Genomic DNA, 17,682 nt, shown 5'->3' with positions numbered 1-17,682 from the left:
AAGACGGAGGTCCTGTGGCTGGGCAGAAGAGGGCAGGACCAGGAAGCGCGCCTCCCATGCCTGAACGGGGTGCAATTAACACCTGCACCAGTTGCCAGGAATTTGGGAGTGACATTTGATGCCTCCCTCTCTATGGAGGCTCAGGTCACCAATGTAGCTCGGACGGTATTTTTTCATCTTTGCCAAGCCCGGCTACTAGCGCCCTACCTGTCCTCAGAACACCTGGCCACAGTGATCCATGCAATGGTCACTTCCAGATTAGACTTCTGTAACTCGCTCTACGCGGGCCTTCCCTTGTCTTTGACTTGGAAGTTACAGCTGGTCCAAAATGCGGCTGCCAGGGTCCTCACTAGAACACTTTTGAGGGCCCACATTCAGCCGGTGCTTCGTCATCTGCACTGGTTACCAGTCTGTTTCCGAATCAGATTCAAGGTATTGGTATTGACCTTTAAGGCTATACGCGGCCTGGGTCCCGTCTACCTGCGGGATCACTTGGTTGCTTATGCCCCCCACAGGGCACTCCACTCTGCGGGTATGAATTTACTGGTTGTCCCGGGCCCACGGGATGTTCGCTTGGCCTCGACCCGGGCCGGGGCCTTTTCAGTCCTGGCCCCAACCTGGTGGAATGAGCTCCCAGAAGAGCTAAGGGCCCTGCAGGATCTACCAGCTTTCCGCAGGGCCTGTAAGACGGAGCTCTTCCGCCAGGCATATGGTTGAGGCCAGGGCAGCTCTCCCACTAATCCATCAGAGGATCCCCTCCAATATTGAGATCTCTAACAACGAGATCATGGTTAGATCTATTGTATTGGTGCCACCCTCTTCTGAACATTATTCTCTCCACCAGGCTGAACTAAGATCAGAATTGTGACCACCGCCGCTATATGTTATATGTAACTTTTAATTGGGGTTTTTATTGGGATTTTATTGTGTTTTAACTATTTATGTTGTAAACCGCCCTGAGACCTATTGGGAGAAGGGCGGTCTAAAAATTAAATAATAATAATAATAATAATAATAATAATAATAATAATAATAATAATAATAATAATAATAATAATAATAATAATAATAATAAAACCCTGGGCAGGAAGGAAAGATCACTGAGGCAATGCCTAATTAACTAAAAAATATTCTGCAACTACTGACAGAAGATGTCAACAGAAGGGCACTGACAAGACTCTCCAGAAAAAGCATTCCAGAGTTTTGATCCCACAACTGAGGAGGCTGTCTCCTGGATTTCCACCTGCCTAATCACAAAAGGCAGTAGCACTTAGAGCAGGATGTCAGAAAATGACCATAGGAACTGGGTAGATTTATAAGGAAGTAGATAATCCTTCAGAGTCTCTTGTGGCACAGGGTGGTAAGGCAGCCAACATGCTATCTGAAGTAGGGTCGTGCGATTTGGCCGCTTCGGCGGCCGTTCCCTCCGGGCGCAGCCAGCGCCACGCCACGGGGGGGGGAGGCCGGTGCCAGCAGCGGCGTGACAGCGGGCGCAACCACGCAGGCACGGAATTTGCACAAGCCTAATCTGAAGCTCTGCCCATGAGGCTGGGAATTCGATCCCAGCAACCGGCTCAAGGTTGACACAGCCTTCCATCCTTCCAAGGTCGTTAAAATGAGTACCCAGCTCGCTGGGGGGTAAAACGGTAATGACTGGGGAAGGGAATTGCAAACCACCCTATATTGAGTCTGCCAAGAAAATGCTAGAGGACATCACCGCAAGGGTCAGACATGCTTTTCCAGGGGATACCTTTACCTTTAGGTAATCCTTCAGGTATGTTGATCCAAGCATGTAGGGTTTAAAAGGTCAGCACCAGTGCTTGAAAACAGATTGAAAGCCATCATAGGCCAAGACTAGAATGATACAGTACCTGCAGACCTAGTTGCCTTTGGGAAAACTGGGCTCAGATTGCTGTTTACTCTTTCCCATACATTTCCTATAGAAAATTTCTTCTTCCTTGATCTAGGCCCAAGCTAGGAATTTGGGTGTGACCATTGATGCCTCCCTGACTATGGAGGCTCAGGTCAAGAGAGTAGTGGACCAGGCATTTTTCTATCTTCGCCAGGCCCGGCTACTAGCGCCCTACCTGTCCCCTGACCACTTGGCCACAGTGATCCATGCAACAGTCACCTCCAGAATAGATTTCTGTAACTCGCTCTACGCATGCCTACCCTTGCCCCTGACCTGGAAACTACAGCTGGTGCAAAATGCAGCTGCCAGGGTCCTCACTGGAATATCTTGGATGGCCCACATCCAGCCGGTGCTGAGTCAGCTGCATTGGCTGCCAATTGCTGCCTGGATCTGGTTCAAGGTTTTGGCTTTAACCTTCAAGGCCATACGCAGGTTGGGACCCAGATACCTGAGGGACCGCCTACCGCTCTGTGCCCCCCGCAGGGCCTTATGCTCTGCGGGTGTGAACCTGTTGGTCATCCCCAGCCTGAAGGAAGCGCGCCTAGCCTCGACCAGGGCCAGGGCCTTTTCGGTCCTGGACCCTACCTGGTGGAATGAGCTCCTGGGTGATCTGCGGGCCCTGCGGGATTTGTCAGCTTTCCGCAGGGCCTGTAAAATGGAGCTCTTCCACCAGGTCTATGGTTGATGCTGGGGTCAGCGAATCAGGGACATCGCTCCCCCCCCCAACAGTTGGAGTGTACGCTACTCCCCTATCCTTTCCTCTTCCTCTTTATAATTGGGGGAGGGATGGGATTTTTAGCCGTCATGTTAGTAGATTGATGTTTTAATGGGAATTTTAATGGAGTTAGTTATTGTGACCCGCCTTGAGCCTGTCAAGAGAGGCGGGAACTAAATCTAAAAATAATAATAATAATAATCTGTGAAAAAAGAAGGAAATGTAGCCTACCTACCTATCCCCTAAATTTAATATGTGGCAGCAGATGGTTAAATCATACATTCTAGCTATATTCATGTCAGGGCATTGGGCAAAGTAACATGGAATGAGAATTGTTTTGAATATTGTGCCATTCTTTTACTATGTAAATATTCTGCCACCATTTCATTAGGTATAGCACAGCTGCTCTGCAATGATTTGGGGAGCAAAATATACCCATCATAGTCCCATAGCCCCAGACCATTTCACAAAAATGTAGGTGTACATAGATGTGTGCAATCCAGTGTACAATCCAGTAGAGCTGATTTGCAAATGTCATACTGTTGTGTCACTTGGGCCCTACTCGGTTCTGAGTCTATGGGGCTTTACGCACCGGGATCTTTGTTGCAAATTGGTCACTGAATGAAAAATCGCCATTTAAAATAGTGGAATTCATTGTTATGCATACCTGCCTTTGTAGTGGAATCCAGTTGCGTTTTGTAGCGTTTCCCACAGCTTCCGGTCTCGGCAGAAAAGGAAGCGCTATTGCCAAGCTCGTCCCGCCCCTGGCCGTCAAGCAGCCAATGGGCAGCTGTTAGCATGCTCCCAAACAGCCCCTTTCCCTTTAAGAAAGGTTTTTTTTAAAAAAAAACAGACCCATTGTAACGAATCTGTGTAGATTCGTTGCAACGGAGAGACCCATCCAGCTGCCTAATGTGAGCTGTCGTTTGATCGTATGATCGTTGCCACGCTGCCTCGAGTGATAAAAAAAAAATCCCCCCCCCTCTCATGGGCCCGATTTTCGGCTGAATTAATGTGTAAAAAATAAAGGGACTTTATTTCAGCAAACGGGCTTTTATGTGGTTTGTGCTTAGTGACTAAAGGTGAAGGACTGAAGCCAGGGAAGCCTCTAAACAGAAAGAGGCTCGCTGGTGCGTTTATCCCCGCTCGCTCGGAGAAAAAAAAATGGCGATTGCTTCGCCGGAAGTTTGGAGGACAGGCTCAGGAGGAGGGACTTTGAAGAAACCGCAACAATGTTTACGCACAGGTCTTTTTTGCTAGTGTTGCAGATTGGTTGCAAGAGTGTAGCGCTTTCCGGAGGGTGAATCCACTTTTTGGGATTCCCCTGAAAGCGCTACAAGGAAGCGCTTTTTGCAGATTGGTTTCAGGTGTGTGGCAGATTGTCTACGACGTCGTGCGTTATGGCAAATCAATAGCGTTTCCAATTGGCAACCATTGTGCGATTTTGAAGGCGTGCAAAAAGCCCCTATGTTTTGACCCAGTAGGTTTTTCTTTTTATATCTTCTGTTGAAAATGTGTGCTGATCTGCCATGCATCTGAATTAGAGGCCGCCTGTGTCGGGGCTTCCTATCTAACGTCTCTTCTCAGATTTTCAGCCATTGTAGCAATCTACACATTAGGTCAGATTAATGTTTTAAATTTCATATCAGGAAGCTGAAGAGCCCCCTTCCTCCTACTTTTCTCCCCTCACGTTTCTTTCCATTTCTCTTGCATTGTTTTCTTGTAGAGCGTGATGAATGTGACAGCGGACAGCACAACTGCGATGAGAACGCAATCTGTACTAACACAGTCAGGGGACACAGCTGCACCTGCAAACCTGGATATGTAGGGAATGGGACCATCTGCCGAGGTGGGTCTGTTGCTCCAAGAACTGATAAAAGCAGTAGACACTATTAATATTTCTTGACAGTTGCCTGCATTCAAGCCTCTCACAATGCTGAGCACTTCTAGGAATTCATTGTTTGATTTATTATCTGGTGACTGCAGTACACGCCAGCATTATGAGAATTGATCTGTGTGTAATTTACTTTTAGGCAGTTAAAATACCTTTCTGTTTACTGCTTCTGAATAAGGTTTTCATAACTTACCAACTGATTTCATTGCTGTCTAAAGTGCCTATTTCAGCACTACAGTGCATGGATCTCCCAGTTATCTTTTGGGCTTAGCTGCATATGGCTTTTAAGCTGGAGTAATTGCCTTCTAAACATGATCCATGTGACTTTTATATGAGGCCCATCATTTTCTCTTATTGCCGAGCAAGGTCCAAAAAGCCACTGTGAGGGGTGGTGAACAGGATTTCTGTTCTTAATATATATCATCAGGATTTTTGTTTTACTGTGCACTAATAAGCGGAATGTCTGCATTTTGGAGCTATCACTGTTGTTTTAGGCCATGATATACATGATACAATCCCAGTTTGTGTACAGAGTCCATATAGTACACTTTTGTTTAATAAAAAAAATTGTTTAAAACAGATGAAAGAGGGGAAATATGCATTGCTTACTTATTCAGTTGTTGACTAATAATCTCAAGACCTAAGGTTATTTAATTTGTGATTCTCCATTTTCAGTTATTGGAAGCATGTGAATACAGAGTACACTTAACAGACATTGAGTGATTTGCCATTTTTTTTACTTTCTAGACAGTTGCAAAAGCAATGGGCAAATTACTACTCCTTGCACATGGCCTCATCAGGAAACAATTCCCACAGTTAAGATTCTGGCTAGAAGAATTACTTGAAGCAAGTTGCTCAGTCATTGTATGGAACTGTGCTTATTTGTTATTTTAGCTGTTCATTTCGGCATACTTTGGTTTCATTTGAATGCTTGAATTTTTCATTGGAATTCAAAATGTCTCTGACAAAACAAGCCTACATTCCCTGTCACATGGAATGTACTGAATGGATTGATGTCGATCTAGTCACAGAAGTGTTAGAATCATTAGGAAAATGCTGTAATCAGATGTGGCAGGTGGATGTCAGAGTTGCACATACATTTAGAATTTGCTCTCGGTTTTCTTTACGTTAGATTTTTTGGTGAGCTTTTAAGCTTCTCGTGAGTTTTAAAAGCAGTTTGTAATTTTAAAAAAAGGCACTGAAGCATATGTATCTCGATGATATTACCTAATAAGTAACTAATCCAAAGCAGGTCAATGAGTGTTGAATTTCCAGTGATTTACGTTTTCCTTCATTCTAAATGCAGTTGTACAAGCAATAATGCATATCTACTAGTTTTGTCATGCATGTTTTGAACATGACACAGGGAACTCGCAGTGGAAAAGCTGTTGCACTTGTGAAGCGCTCGCAAGATGTACAGCAACAGTCACCCACCAAGCAGGGGTTCTGTTTGTCACCAAACTCTATACCATTTATCCACTGCTACAATCATTTAATGATAAGGATGTGTATATGTGAAGATCAGATATGGAAGACAAAGTTTTACATTTTAGTATCCCGTATTTTTATTGGAAATAGTTTGTACAATCTTGGGCAATGGAATATTGAGTTGGGATTCTTATATTTATACAAAGTGTGTGTTTGAAGACCAAGTTTAATTTGGTTACAGTATACCCTTTCCCCCTTGAATCAGAGCACCCAGCAGAAGATACCAGTTGCCAGCAGAAGATACACTGGTGGGGGGGGGCTTCTCTCTGGCAATGTACTGGAATTTCAGGATGTGATAACATTCCTTCTGATGCTACCTGTTGTGAGTCTACACCCAGACCCAACTCAACCCAAATGAACTCCACCCTAGCTGCTCAAACTGATGACATCCAGGAGCCTCATTTATTTCTGTGAGGAAAGCTGGGAGAGGGAGATGACCAGGACCCAGATTGTTCCAATACTGACAAGAACAAGGCAGAATCAGAAGGCAAAGCCAAACACAGACTAGAGGAAGGCCAGGATAGGAGTGGCTAAGAGGCAGTCCTGAGCATCCAGGGGAAGGACCAGGGCAGAGAGATAGGCAGCAGGAGGAAGGGCAGGGAAGTCTTCTCTTTCCTTTTATGCCTCCCAGATGGGAAAGGAGGAAGGGGACTGAATACAGCAGAAGTGGCAATGAGTCCAGGGAATCCAATTAAGGGGGAGGCACCACACCTAGCCAGGGAGGAAGGACTGAGTTACAGAGAAAGAGAAAACCAAGAGGAAGCATGTCTTGGGAAGGTAGAGGGCTTGGGTGGCACAGAACCCTCTCCTACCCTTTCTGAAACCGCAGGGGAGGTTGCCTGACCTCAAATGGAATAACAGAGGGTGGCATGCCCATGGTGGTAGGATGGGAGGAGGCTCACTATACTGAAAGTGATATCATCATATAACCATGGACACTTGGCCAAAAACTCTGCAGTTTAACCTAGAGTTTTGGTTGAATGCTAGAACATTGCAGGCAACATAATGATACTACAAGAACAAATTAGGACGGTCTATATTAGTACCAAAAGAAGAATGGCAATCCACAATAATGAATATTTCACAAAAATAGTGTCCTTTCCTATCTTATGTTGGTTTTATTCATCAAGACTTCTGCCAAAATAGTTTCCAGGTAATACCCATTTTCAGTAGACAATTCTTCCTTAGTAGCAAGTCCTGAACATTTTATGTAATTCATTATTACAGTGTATTACAACTTTTCACTTAGAATTATACAAATTTAAAAAGTACCATTTTTGAAACATAATAAAGCAAAGCCACTATACCTCATGTTTTTCAACAATTATTTGTGTATATATCTAATTAATGTCATAAAAGTTCATAAAATTGGCCTTTGTGTCTTATTAGATTACTATCTAGCCTCTGCCTAAAAACTTCCAAAGAAGGAGAACAGGCAAACAATCACAACAGGCAATCATTGTTTAAAGACAGCATACAACAGCAGAATCATGATACCTACTAGATTTAAAACCCGTTGTACTTGTAAATACAATGGGTGCTAGAAAGGATGGATGGGAGAGTGTTCCCTCTGGGCCCAGAAGCACACCCGGGGCCATTTCAAGGCCCCGGTTGTGCTTCTGGGCCCTCAGCAGGACAGGCAAGAGTTCTAGGCAGTCGGGTGAGGGCCCAATAAGAAGGCCCTCACCAGGACAGGACAGAGTTCCAACCAGGCATGACAGTGTGAGTACAGAGGGAGGCCTCCCCCCCCCAGGCCTAAAAGCACATCCGGGGCCTCTGTACTCACGCTGTCACGCCTGGCTGGAACTCTGTCCTGTCCTGGTGAGGGCCCAATCGGAAGGCACTTTGCGTCTTCAGATTGGGCCCTCACCCGGACCGGCCACGCCCACTCTCCGCCAACATAGCCCTTAACCAATTATTTATACCACTCCCCGAGTGGTTTAAAGATAGGCTTCAGCCCAAACCCCCCTGCACTCCGGCATTTTTGCACCAAAAGTCATGCCCACAGAAAAGCCCTTTCTTCTCCCAAATTGAAAGTAACTCAGGATTTGACACCTGGTTGCCAAACAGTCTCCAAGGATGTCTGCTCCCCTTAGACACTACACAGGCATCCTCTTGAGAGATACCAATCTATAAACAATGAACCCAGTGACTTAGGAATCTAAGAGACAGGGAGAACTGCAGTGAAACAATCACAGCATGGGAAAATACCAAGAGGCTCTTCTGATCCTTAAGTAGAGAGAGTCCCCCTGAGTGATGGGTTGGCATGATAAACTTTTCTTCTTTTAAGCTAAAATATAAATTAATAGTGCAAAGTTTAATAAATGCATGAAAATAAATATTTTAGTCAGGCATTTATACTAAAGTGTTGCAAAGTTACTGTGTACAAAAACAAATTACATTCCAGGGCAGAAGGCACCTAGAGTTAAGTGCAATTTCTAACTACAATTTTTCAGTGGCACATGCTTAATTCTACCATTGAGTCCAGTAACATGTTTAACTTCAGCTATGTTTTGTCCCTAAGTAATAGTTATAACACTATGATTACATCGAAAACATAAAACTGCAAATAAAACTATTCAGAAAAACAAACAGTAACAAACTGTATGATTTCTTCAGGAAAGAAAATAAATGAATGCAGAATGATTAAATTTTTTACAGTGTAATTAAGGAAACAATTTTGTCATACTGGACATATAAATTGTCAGGAAATGAAATGGTATAAAACTGTGTTTTTAAAACAAAAATGCTTTCAAAACTGATATTTAGAATTAATAAGCACTTTATAACTGTACCTAAATGAAACACATTAGTAAGGCTACTGGGAAGCTTACTAGTTGGCAAGGTGATAGTGGAGGAAAGTACTGATTTTTTAAATAACTTCTGTTTTTGCCATGAAAGTCATGCTCTTTCTCAGTCATGCTCTTTCAAATACATTAGCAGAACACTTGAACTGGACACCACAGGCCAAAATTTATTTCCGATGCATTGAACATGATCACCACTAGAGCCAGTGTTGTGTAGTGGTTAAGAGCAGTGGCTTCTTATCTGTTGAGCCAGATATGATTCCCCTCTTCTCCACATGTAGCCAGCTGGGTGACCATGGGCTTTGGTAGTGCTGTTCTCACAAGACAATCCTGTCAGAGCTCGCTCAGACCTTTTCCACATGGAAGATGCAAAGACGTGTTGCCACCTGGTTTTTGATCCAGTGGTAGCTGGTCTGATGTTTCCCACTTCTTAATGGGAACTTTTAATGTGCTTAATACCCTTGTCTTAACCCGATTTGTGCTCTTGCGGGAGTAGACCAATGGACCTGAAGTCAGGACTTCCTGCTGGGTTTTTTTTTTTTCTATTTTGGCTTGTCAATCTGTGTCACATGGCAGAAATGCCCAATCACATTCCAGTGGTTCACTTTCACATTTGAGTACCCCCCTTCCCACCCACCCCACTTCCAAGGCTAAAATCAATCTAGTTTATTTTTTAAAGAAAAGGCTGGAATTGCATTGTAATACAATTCCAGTATACTGAAATTCTACCCAGCCTTTCCCCCCTACTTCCTATTTATATATATACTAGGGGCAAAGCCCGTTGTACCCAAGAATACAACGGGCGCTAGAGCTTGGCAGTGGGAAGAGGAAGGGGAGGAGTTGTCCAGTCTGTAAGGGCATGGGGTTGAATGTGTGTGTTGTGTGGGAGATTGTGGTGGCAAATGAGGGCATGGGTGTGGAGAGATGGGTGTCAAGAACCTGTGGTTTGGAATGTTCGTTGAGTGTGGGAGAAGACTGACCATTGGGAATTGTGGCACAGTGGTTACAAATGAGCTTTCCAGAGTCATGTCTTTAGATATGTGAAAGGAAAATCAGACTGGAGACTCTTCTTAGGGGGAGATTACATGGCAACCAATTCCCCCCAGTTCTGCGTTATTTCCCTTCTTGTGTGAATTAGGCCACAGACACCAAAATGCCCCTCTGGGGTAGTCACAGTACACAGGTGTCCACCCTGTTCCTTCTTTTCCATTTTTTCACTGTTGATAAAACGTTATGTGCCCACATGCTTCTTTCATGGTTGCTCCTTAGAATAATGGATTTTTGTACCCTATTGCTTACTACCCAAAGGAGTCTCAAAGCGGTTCACAAACACCTTTTCCATTCGTCTCTTCACAATAGTCAACCTGTGAGGTATGTGGGGTTGTGAGAGGTCTGAGAGAACTGGGAATGGGCCGCAGTGGCCCAGCAGGCCTCAGGTGGCTCAAAGCATTTTCCAATCGTCTTCCCTTCCTCTCCCTCCCACTATTTACAGTTTCAGGCTGTAAATATTTATTTAGATCTTCCTGCACTTTCCACTCACAGGACTGATGCTGGTCTGACTGTCTGTGCCCCAGAATACAAACAGTTGCTGGTAAGGGCTGGCCATAACCCATAGGCCAGGAGGGACACTCCTGCACCACTCCCTACCAACTGCAGGCAAAAATGGCTCTTTTGAAGGCTGGACTCTGAGGCATTGTATAATTTTGAAGTCCCACCTCCAAACCTCCAGGAATATTTCCAACCCAGAGGTATCTAACCTCCAGGTGGAGCCTGGAGAGCTCCTGGAATTACAGCTCACTTGCAGAGTATAAAGATCAGCTCCCCAGACAGAAAGGGCTACTTTGGGGAGGGTTGTGGTAGAGAAGAAACATTTAAGGCCTTCCACACAGGTTGTTGTTGAATTGAAAGACTTGAGGCCTACTGCACAGGGTTGTTGTACAGATGAAACAGGAGACAAAAAAAAACAATTTCATCTGCAGAATAACGCTGTGCAGTGGCCTCAAACCTGCAGAGAGTTGCAAAGAAGAAAGACACATGGCTTGGCTGTGTCTAACCCCTGGGCAGAGCAGTATTTTAAGTGAGAAGGGGCTTTTCTGTAGCCTCCCTGTCAGCCAACTGTTTAGCAGAAGGGGAAAGCCCCCCATCCTCAAAAGGAAGGCCCTCAGACTCCCCTGCATTGCTCTTGGAAACGCCTCCCTCCCCTCAGTCAGGGCCTGTCAGAGGCTCCTTCGCAGCAGCTCTGAAGGGAGCACACTCACCAGCCTCCAGCCAGCTCTGTCAGGGTTCTGAGGCCATTTGCAGTTGGACATGACAGTTAGGACAGCCTTGGGGCGAAAAGGGCAGGCGCAGCCTCTGTTCTCATCCCCCTTGGCATCCCTGCTGACCTCCTCTCCCTGCGGTGGTCAGGAGCAGACTGGCAGCCATTTCTCCAGATTTTTGGTCTGTCCTGGTGAGGGGCCAATCGGAAGGCGCTTCACGCCTTCCGATTGGCCCCTCCGCTTGTCAGTCCAGGGCCATGGGACCATATGTTGCCCTTCCTCTTCATGGACTGAGGCCACCCCAACACCCCTTACTGTTTTTTTAAGAGGGAAAAGATACACACACACACATCATTATTTACTTGCAAGAAGTAGCAGCAAGCGGGGTGCTAAAGTGAGAGCAAGGAATGAGTTACTGTTTGCTTAACCCCTCCCAACCTGACAGAAGCACATGGACAAGAGCGTGCACCCCAGGCTTATTTGCGAGTAAACACAGGCCAGAAGGGGTTTAGATAAACAGCAACTCATTTGTTGCTCTCACTTCAACACTCTCTCCCATTACGCCTTCTTCTTGCTAATGTTTACTCACAAGTAAACAGAGCCACCAGAGTATTTAAAAAAATTATTAGGTGTTTTTGAGTTTTAATACAAAAGCATCATCTGTGACTTGTTGTTGATGTTAATTGGGGTTTTTATGGGGATTTTATTGTGTTTTAACTGTTTATGTTGTAAACCGCCCTGAGACCTATTTGGAGAACGGCGGTCTAAAAATTAAATAATAATAATAATAATAATAATAATAATAATAATAATAATAATAATAATAATAATATTAAAATTGTATCCCGAGGCTCCACAGCCGGAAGCATTGTTTTTGTTTTTAAAGACCCAGACGAGGGCAGCAGAATAGAGAGGGGAGTAGATGGCCTGAGTAAGCAGACTGTTGAGTTTCCTGGCTATTGAGGGAGGCGGAAAAGGCAGCCAAGAAGCAAGACAGCGAAAGTGATGCTCACGATGGAGTGTGGTGGTTGCAAGGTTGGGCAATGGAATGGCCCATGTTTTTGCATCATCCACACACAATCCCAGCATTATTATAGCTAAAGATGCATGAAATCATTTTTAATTATTTGTTTTGTGCCAGGGGGTTTTCCTGCTAATTTCTAGAAGTGATGCACATGCTATATGCAGGTTTTATCGTTAGCATTTTTACTATGGTTATTATTGATTAAGTGACTGTAGCAGTGTCTTGAAAACTACTCTGCCTGGTTTGGATCAGTGTTTTACGTTGCTTGCATCCTATTTGAGAAAAATAGGCACATTGTTTCCCATGTCAGTTGCCACTGTCACGTGGAGTCTTTATGTCCTGGCTGAATCTATCTCTTTGCGGAGACAATGGGCAGTGTAATATTTGAACTTGCCTTTGGTGAACCTCCCTATTTAAGCAGAGAAAACGACTGCTCACAATTAAATTTACTCAAATTCATACACTACTAAATATGCAAACTATTAACTAAACAGTTGAGAAAAACAGGTACATGACTGATCTGGGAAACCTATTAAACCAAACGGCATTCTTTTTTTAGACTGTGGAAGGATGGCTGTGATGTGACTATTCCTTGCAGTACTCTAGATCTATTTCTGCAGTGTCCATGGGAGAAAATGGATTTAACTGCCCCATTCCCTTGCTAAATCAAGGTACTGAACTTGTTGAAAATGTTTGCAATGAAACTGCAGAAAGTGATTACTGTACTGAATTAATCATAGGAAGATCTCACAGATTTAATCATAGGAAGGCATTCATCTGATAATTTAGAAAAAATCATTAATCTTTATGCAGTAATTACTCGAACCAATGAACAGGCGTATGCCTTATTATCTCTGGTATCAGGAAAGACTAGTGAACCATTTTGAACTGTGGTTAACTATCATTTCATCACTGTGCATTCATACTATTTAATCTTAGCTACGGGTATTCATTTGAGATCAGTTGTTCATTCATTCTTTAAGAATTTCACCTTTGAATGAAGTCTCAAGTGACTGCATGAAGAAAAAGCAATGCCAATGTATGCTACAACCATGATGTGTGTTCTTCTGTATATTGTAAGTTAGAGCACTCATAAAAATGAAAAAAATTGGTAAAGATATAGAAAATAAGACATATTATCAATGTAGAAAGCTAAGTGCATTTCTGTTAAGCATGTTGCATTTGTAGTAATTGGGTTTTTAGTATGGCAGAAGTAAAGTTTCTCCTGTGTAATATTTCCATCTCTCATCCATGTCGAGCAGGGAATGCTAGGCTTTTAAATATATAGCAAACTGAAGTTAATGAAGTGATAGATTATTATTTTTTAAATAGAGATAATTTATTTTTTATTTTTTTATCTATATATAAATGAAGACTACATATTTGAAAATGAAGCTGTATGGCTTCTGTTTATCCATTGATTGGTTTTTAAAATAGGTATGTATATGTAACACACAATATTTTAATCTTTAAACCGCCCGTGGCGCCACGGGCGCCACGGACTATATAAAAGGCTAAGGGGATCTAGGGCTGGATGTGTCCGTGATGAGGAAGGGTCCGGATTGGACCCTTCCTCTGGACAGACAATTGGAGGGACCAATAGGCAAGCGCGCAGCGCCTGCCAATTGGTCCTTCCGATACCCAGCCCCAGCAACTGCGAGCGCGGCTCGCAGTTGTTCCCTTTGCCTTTGCCGCTGGCATGGCACGTCGGAGGCACGAAGCGGCTCCGACGCGTCAGGCCGCCGCCCGAGGGAGCCCCCGGCAGTCGCAGAGTCTTCAGTTGGTGGATCGTTCAGGGGCTGAAGAGCGGGTTGTCTTCAGGGCAAGCGGCGGCGGGCTTGGAGCTTGGAGAGGCGCGGACGTTCGCGCAGCCTTCTTTCGGGGAGCCCCCGGCAGCCGCGCTCTGCGCGACTGCCGGGGGCTCCCTGCCCGGCGGGCTGACGCAGCGAGAGGCGCCGCGTCAGGCCGCCGGGCAGGGAGCCCCCAGCAGTCGCGCAGAGCGCGGCTGCCGGGGGCTCCCCGAAAGAAGGCTGCGCGAACGTCCGCGCCTTCCAAGCTCCAAGTCCGCCGCCGCTTGCCCTGAAGACAACCAGCTCTTCAGCCCCACCGCCAGCCTCCTGCCGCCATCTTCTGCATCGCCACCAACAGCACCGCCGGCCCGCGCCACTGAGACGTCAACGCGGCAACTGCCGCCCACAACCAACGCGGGGAAGAGCCCGCGCAAAGGACGTCCCGCCAGCCGCGCCGCCCGCAACGGCCTGCCGCCCACCAACCTCTCTCCCAGCCCACAGTCCGCTCGCTCACGCCGACACCGGCACTCCGCGCCCACAGCCAGCCACCCGCGGACATCTCCCTCACCCCAATGACTGGTAGGTGTCGCAGCGAAGACGATCCACCTCGGACACACGCGGAGGTGGCTGCGGGGGGGGGAGGGCTCCCTAAGCCTACCACCAGCCCCGGAATGCCTCTGCCGGCTGCTAGCGCCCGCTGCATTTCGAGGGCAGCGGGCTTGATTCCTAGTATATATATAATATACAATATTAATATTATTATCAGAATAATAATAAGAACAAAACAAAACAGTGATGACAGTGGCATTATCATAGATTAAGTCAATTTATTGCTTATAAGTACCAAAACACATGCATGCACAATAGTGCTTTATTGTTTACATATTACATGCAGTTAATCCTCAAGCCATACATCAATAATTCAAGAAGAGTTCATTAGCATCCTACAGATAAAGAAGATTTCTGGGATAAACTTTCATGAGTCATATCTCCCTTCAGCAAATACAAATAAATAATTGAAAATGAGTTTAATAATATGCTAAAACACATTTATTCAAACTATATATTTGTGATAGATATAAATAGACAGTGGACATAAAAATCAGCCATTGTGTGCATCTGTCTGTCTGTCTGTCTAACTACTGTATATACTTGCATATAAACCGACCCGCATGTAAGCCGAGGCACCTGATTTTACCACAAAATCTGGGCAAATTTATTGACTTGCATATAAGCCGAGGATGGGAAATGCAGCAGGGTACTGGTAAATTTACAGGGTGGCCTAAGCACTTAATCCATGCTCCATCATCACAGTCTCTCCCATTAAGCCTCCCCACCCACCCAACAAATACAGAAAAGTCAAGATGATGAATAGCTGCTGGTTTTTGTACCCCACTTTTCACTAACGAAAGGAGTCTCAAAGCGGCTTTCAATTGCCTTCCTTTCCTTTCTTGATGCCAGTCACCCTGAGAGAGCACTGACAGAACTGCTCTGTGAAAACAGCTCTGGCAAGAGAACCAAACAGTGCCCCTCCCAGGCCAGCAAACCAGAACATAACAATAGTACCCAAAGTTGGCAACCTACTATAACAAGTACAACAGCTACCAAACTGGGGGCTACAGTGCCCCCCTCCAGAACAAAACACTGAAATAAACAACTGTAAAACTGAAAACTGAAAGAAAGAACTGTAAAAACCAACTTTTAATTGAAACACAACCTCAAGAAGAAAAGGCAAACAATGCTGCCCCTCAGATAAAAGAAGAAAGAAACACTAGGAGAAAGAAACAGTAAATCCCAAAGCACCATCAAAACCCACCCCACCCACAGAAACCAAAAAAATAGTTTGGAAGAAGTTATTAGGAAAATAAAAGGGGGGGGGAGTCAAACCTCAGTAAAACCATTGATATCCTATAAGCTGCCAGCTTTCAAGACCTTTGCAGAAGGCAATGGTTGGCTGGGAACAAATAGCTCACTTGCAAAATGCTCAGCTGCAAAAAGCAATGCTATGTATGGCTGGCTGGGAGTAATAAGCTCAGTTTGCAACAAGCTCAGCACAGTTTGCAACAAGCTCAACTGCAAAAAGCAATGCTACAAATAGCTGGCTGGGAGCAGACTGTTATTTCAATTACCCGCGTATAAGCTGAGGAGGGCTTTTTAGTGCTAAAAACTGTGCTGGAAAACTCGGCTTATATGCGAGTATATATGGTATCTATCTATCTAGATAAAATTGAAAGGGTACAGAGGAGAGCGACGAAGATGATCTGGGAACAAGGGACCAAGCCCTATGAAGATAGGTTGAGGGACTTGGGAATGTTCAGCCTGGAGAAAAAGAGAAAAGGAGGTTGAGAGGGGACATGATAGCCCTCTTTAAGTATTTGAAAGGTTGTCATTTGGAGGAGGGCAGGCAGCTGTTCCCATTGGCTGCAGAGGAAAGGACACACAGTAATGGGTTTAAACTACAACGATATAGGCTAGATATCAGGGAAAAAATTTCACAGTCAGAGTAGTTCAGCAGTGGAATGGGCTGCCTAAGGAGGTGGTGAGCTCCCCCTCACTGGCAGTCTTCAAGCAAAGGTTGGATACACACTTTTCTTGGATGCTTTAGGATGCTTTGGGCTGATCCTGTGTTGAGCAGGGGGTTGGACTAGATGGCCTGTATGGCCCCTTCCAACTCTATGATTCTATCCATCCATCCATCCATCCATCCATCCATCCATCCATACATACATACATACATACATCTATCTATCTATCATCTCCTGCCATTCCTGGAACTGGCTTGTGGTGGGTTACAGATAGTCCATAAATTAGAAAACCCAGTAAAACCCTTTCAAATGTGTAACATTACAGCATATGGAATATCATAGTACAGGTACACATAATATATATGTAATTTCTTGACACGTTGTATAGCAGGCTTTCTCAACCAGGGTTTCTTAAAATCCTGGGGGTGGGGGTTGCCTATTTGGTAGGAGTTAATTGATTGATTGATTGATTGATTGATTGATTGATTGATTGATCAATTACACATACACACGCTCACACACTATTTTTTTTTAAATGTATCAGGTCTTATGACTATATGGTCATGTAAACCCCCACCCCCCTCTCAAACTGGCCAATGATGGCCCTGCTGCAGCTCTATTTCTGAAGTTGCAGGGAGAGGTGGTGAAGCATCATAGGCCTGCTCCAGCCCTGTTTTTCATTTGGGGTGGTGGGGGCAATGGAGTAGCATAGGCCTGGTCTGGCCCTGTTTCTGTATGCTCCCACTGCAGATTCCCTTTGGTGAAAAAGAGCAAACTGGTGGCCAGCGCAGAGTGCAGGTATGGTTCTGTTTACAAATCATTTGAAAATATTGCTGTGCTGTCATTTCCTATGCTGTGGGAATGGCCTGATTATTAGTCTGGCATAATCTGGTATCTGGCATAATGCCACAGTGTCTGATGGGAGTGTCTGGGTGATGTCACTTTTGGTGACATGCCACTTCTGGGGCTGTGGCAGGAAGGTGTGGCCTGCTGAAATCACTTCTGGAGTTTCTCTAAGCCTGAAGAATATTTCTAGGGTTTCTCAATGACAAAAAAGATGAGAAAGGCTGTTGCATATTATGATATTTACAAAATTGTTTGCATTCCACTGTTGTTTCCTGCTCTTAGAAAGCACTTCTGTTGGTGGTTGAGAGATTATTTGTGTTTTTTTCCTCTCCATTGAAGATCTCTACTTTTCTTTCCAAAACCTGTTTGTGAGCTGACTTTCTTGGAGCTCAATATCTGCATAGGGACACTTGAGAAAGTCCT

At 44.8% G+C, this 17,682-nt stretch overlaps 1 protein-coding gene across 5 annotated transcripts in view; it reads left to right on the top strand.

The window, feature by feature from the left end:
* NELL1 (neural EGFL like 1) overlaps nucleotides 1–17,682 on the top strand; it is a 705,231-nt gene that overhangs the window by 439,645 nt on the left and 247,904 nt on the right. For 2 of the 5 annotated variants that reach the window (XM_077322023.1, XM_077322025.1), the window contains exon 14: nucleotides 4,354–4,476. The exons of the other annotated variants lie outside the window; for them this stretch is intronic. In XM_077322023.1, the coding sequence (XP_077178138.1) occupies nucleotides 4,354–4,476 (123 nt within the window). The remainder of the gene's footprint in view (nucleotides 1–4,353; nucleotides 4,477–17,682) is intronic. 5 annotated transcript variants of the gene reach the window in all.

This window comes from Paroedura picta, chromosome 2, assembly GCF_049243985.1.
Source record: "Paroedura picta isolate Pp20150507F chromosome 2, Ppicta_v3.0, whole genome shotgun sequence".
Taxonomy (NCBI): Eukaryota; Metazoa; Chordata; class Lepidosauria; order Squamata; family Gekkonidae; genus Paroedura; species Paroedura picta.
This window is presented reverse-complemented; position numbering and strand designations above follow the sequence as displayed.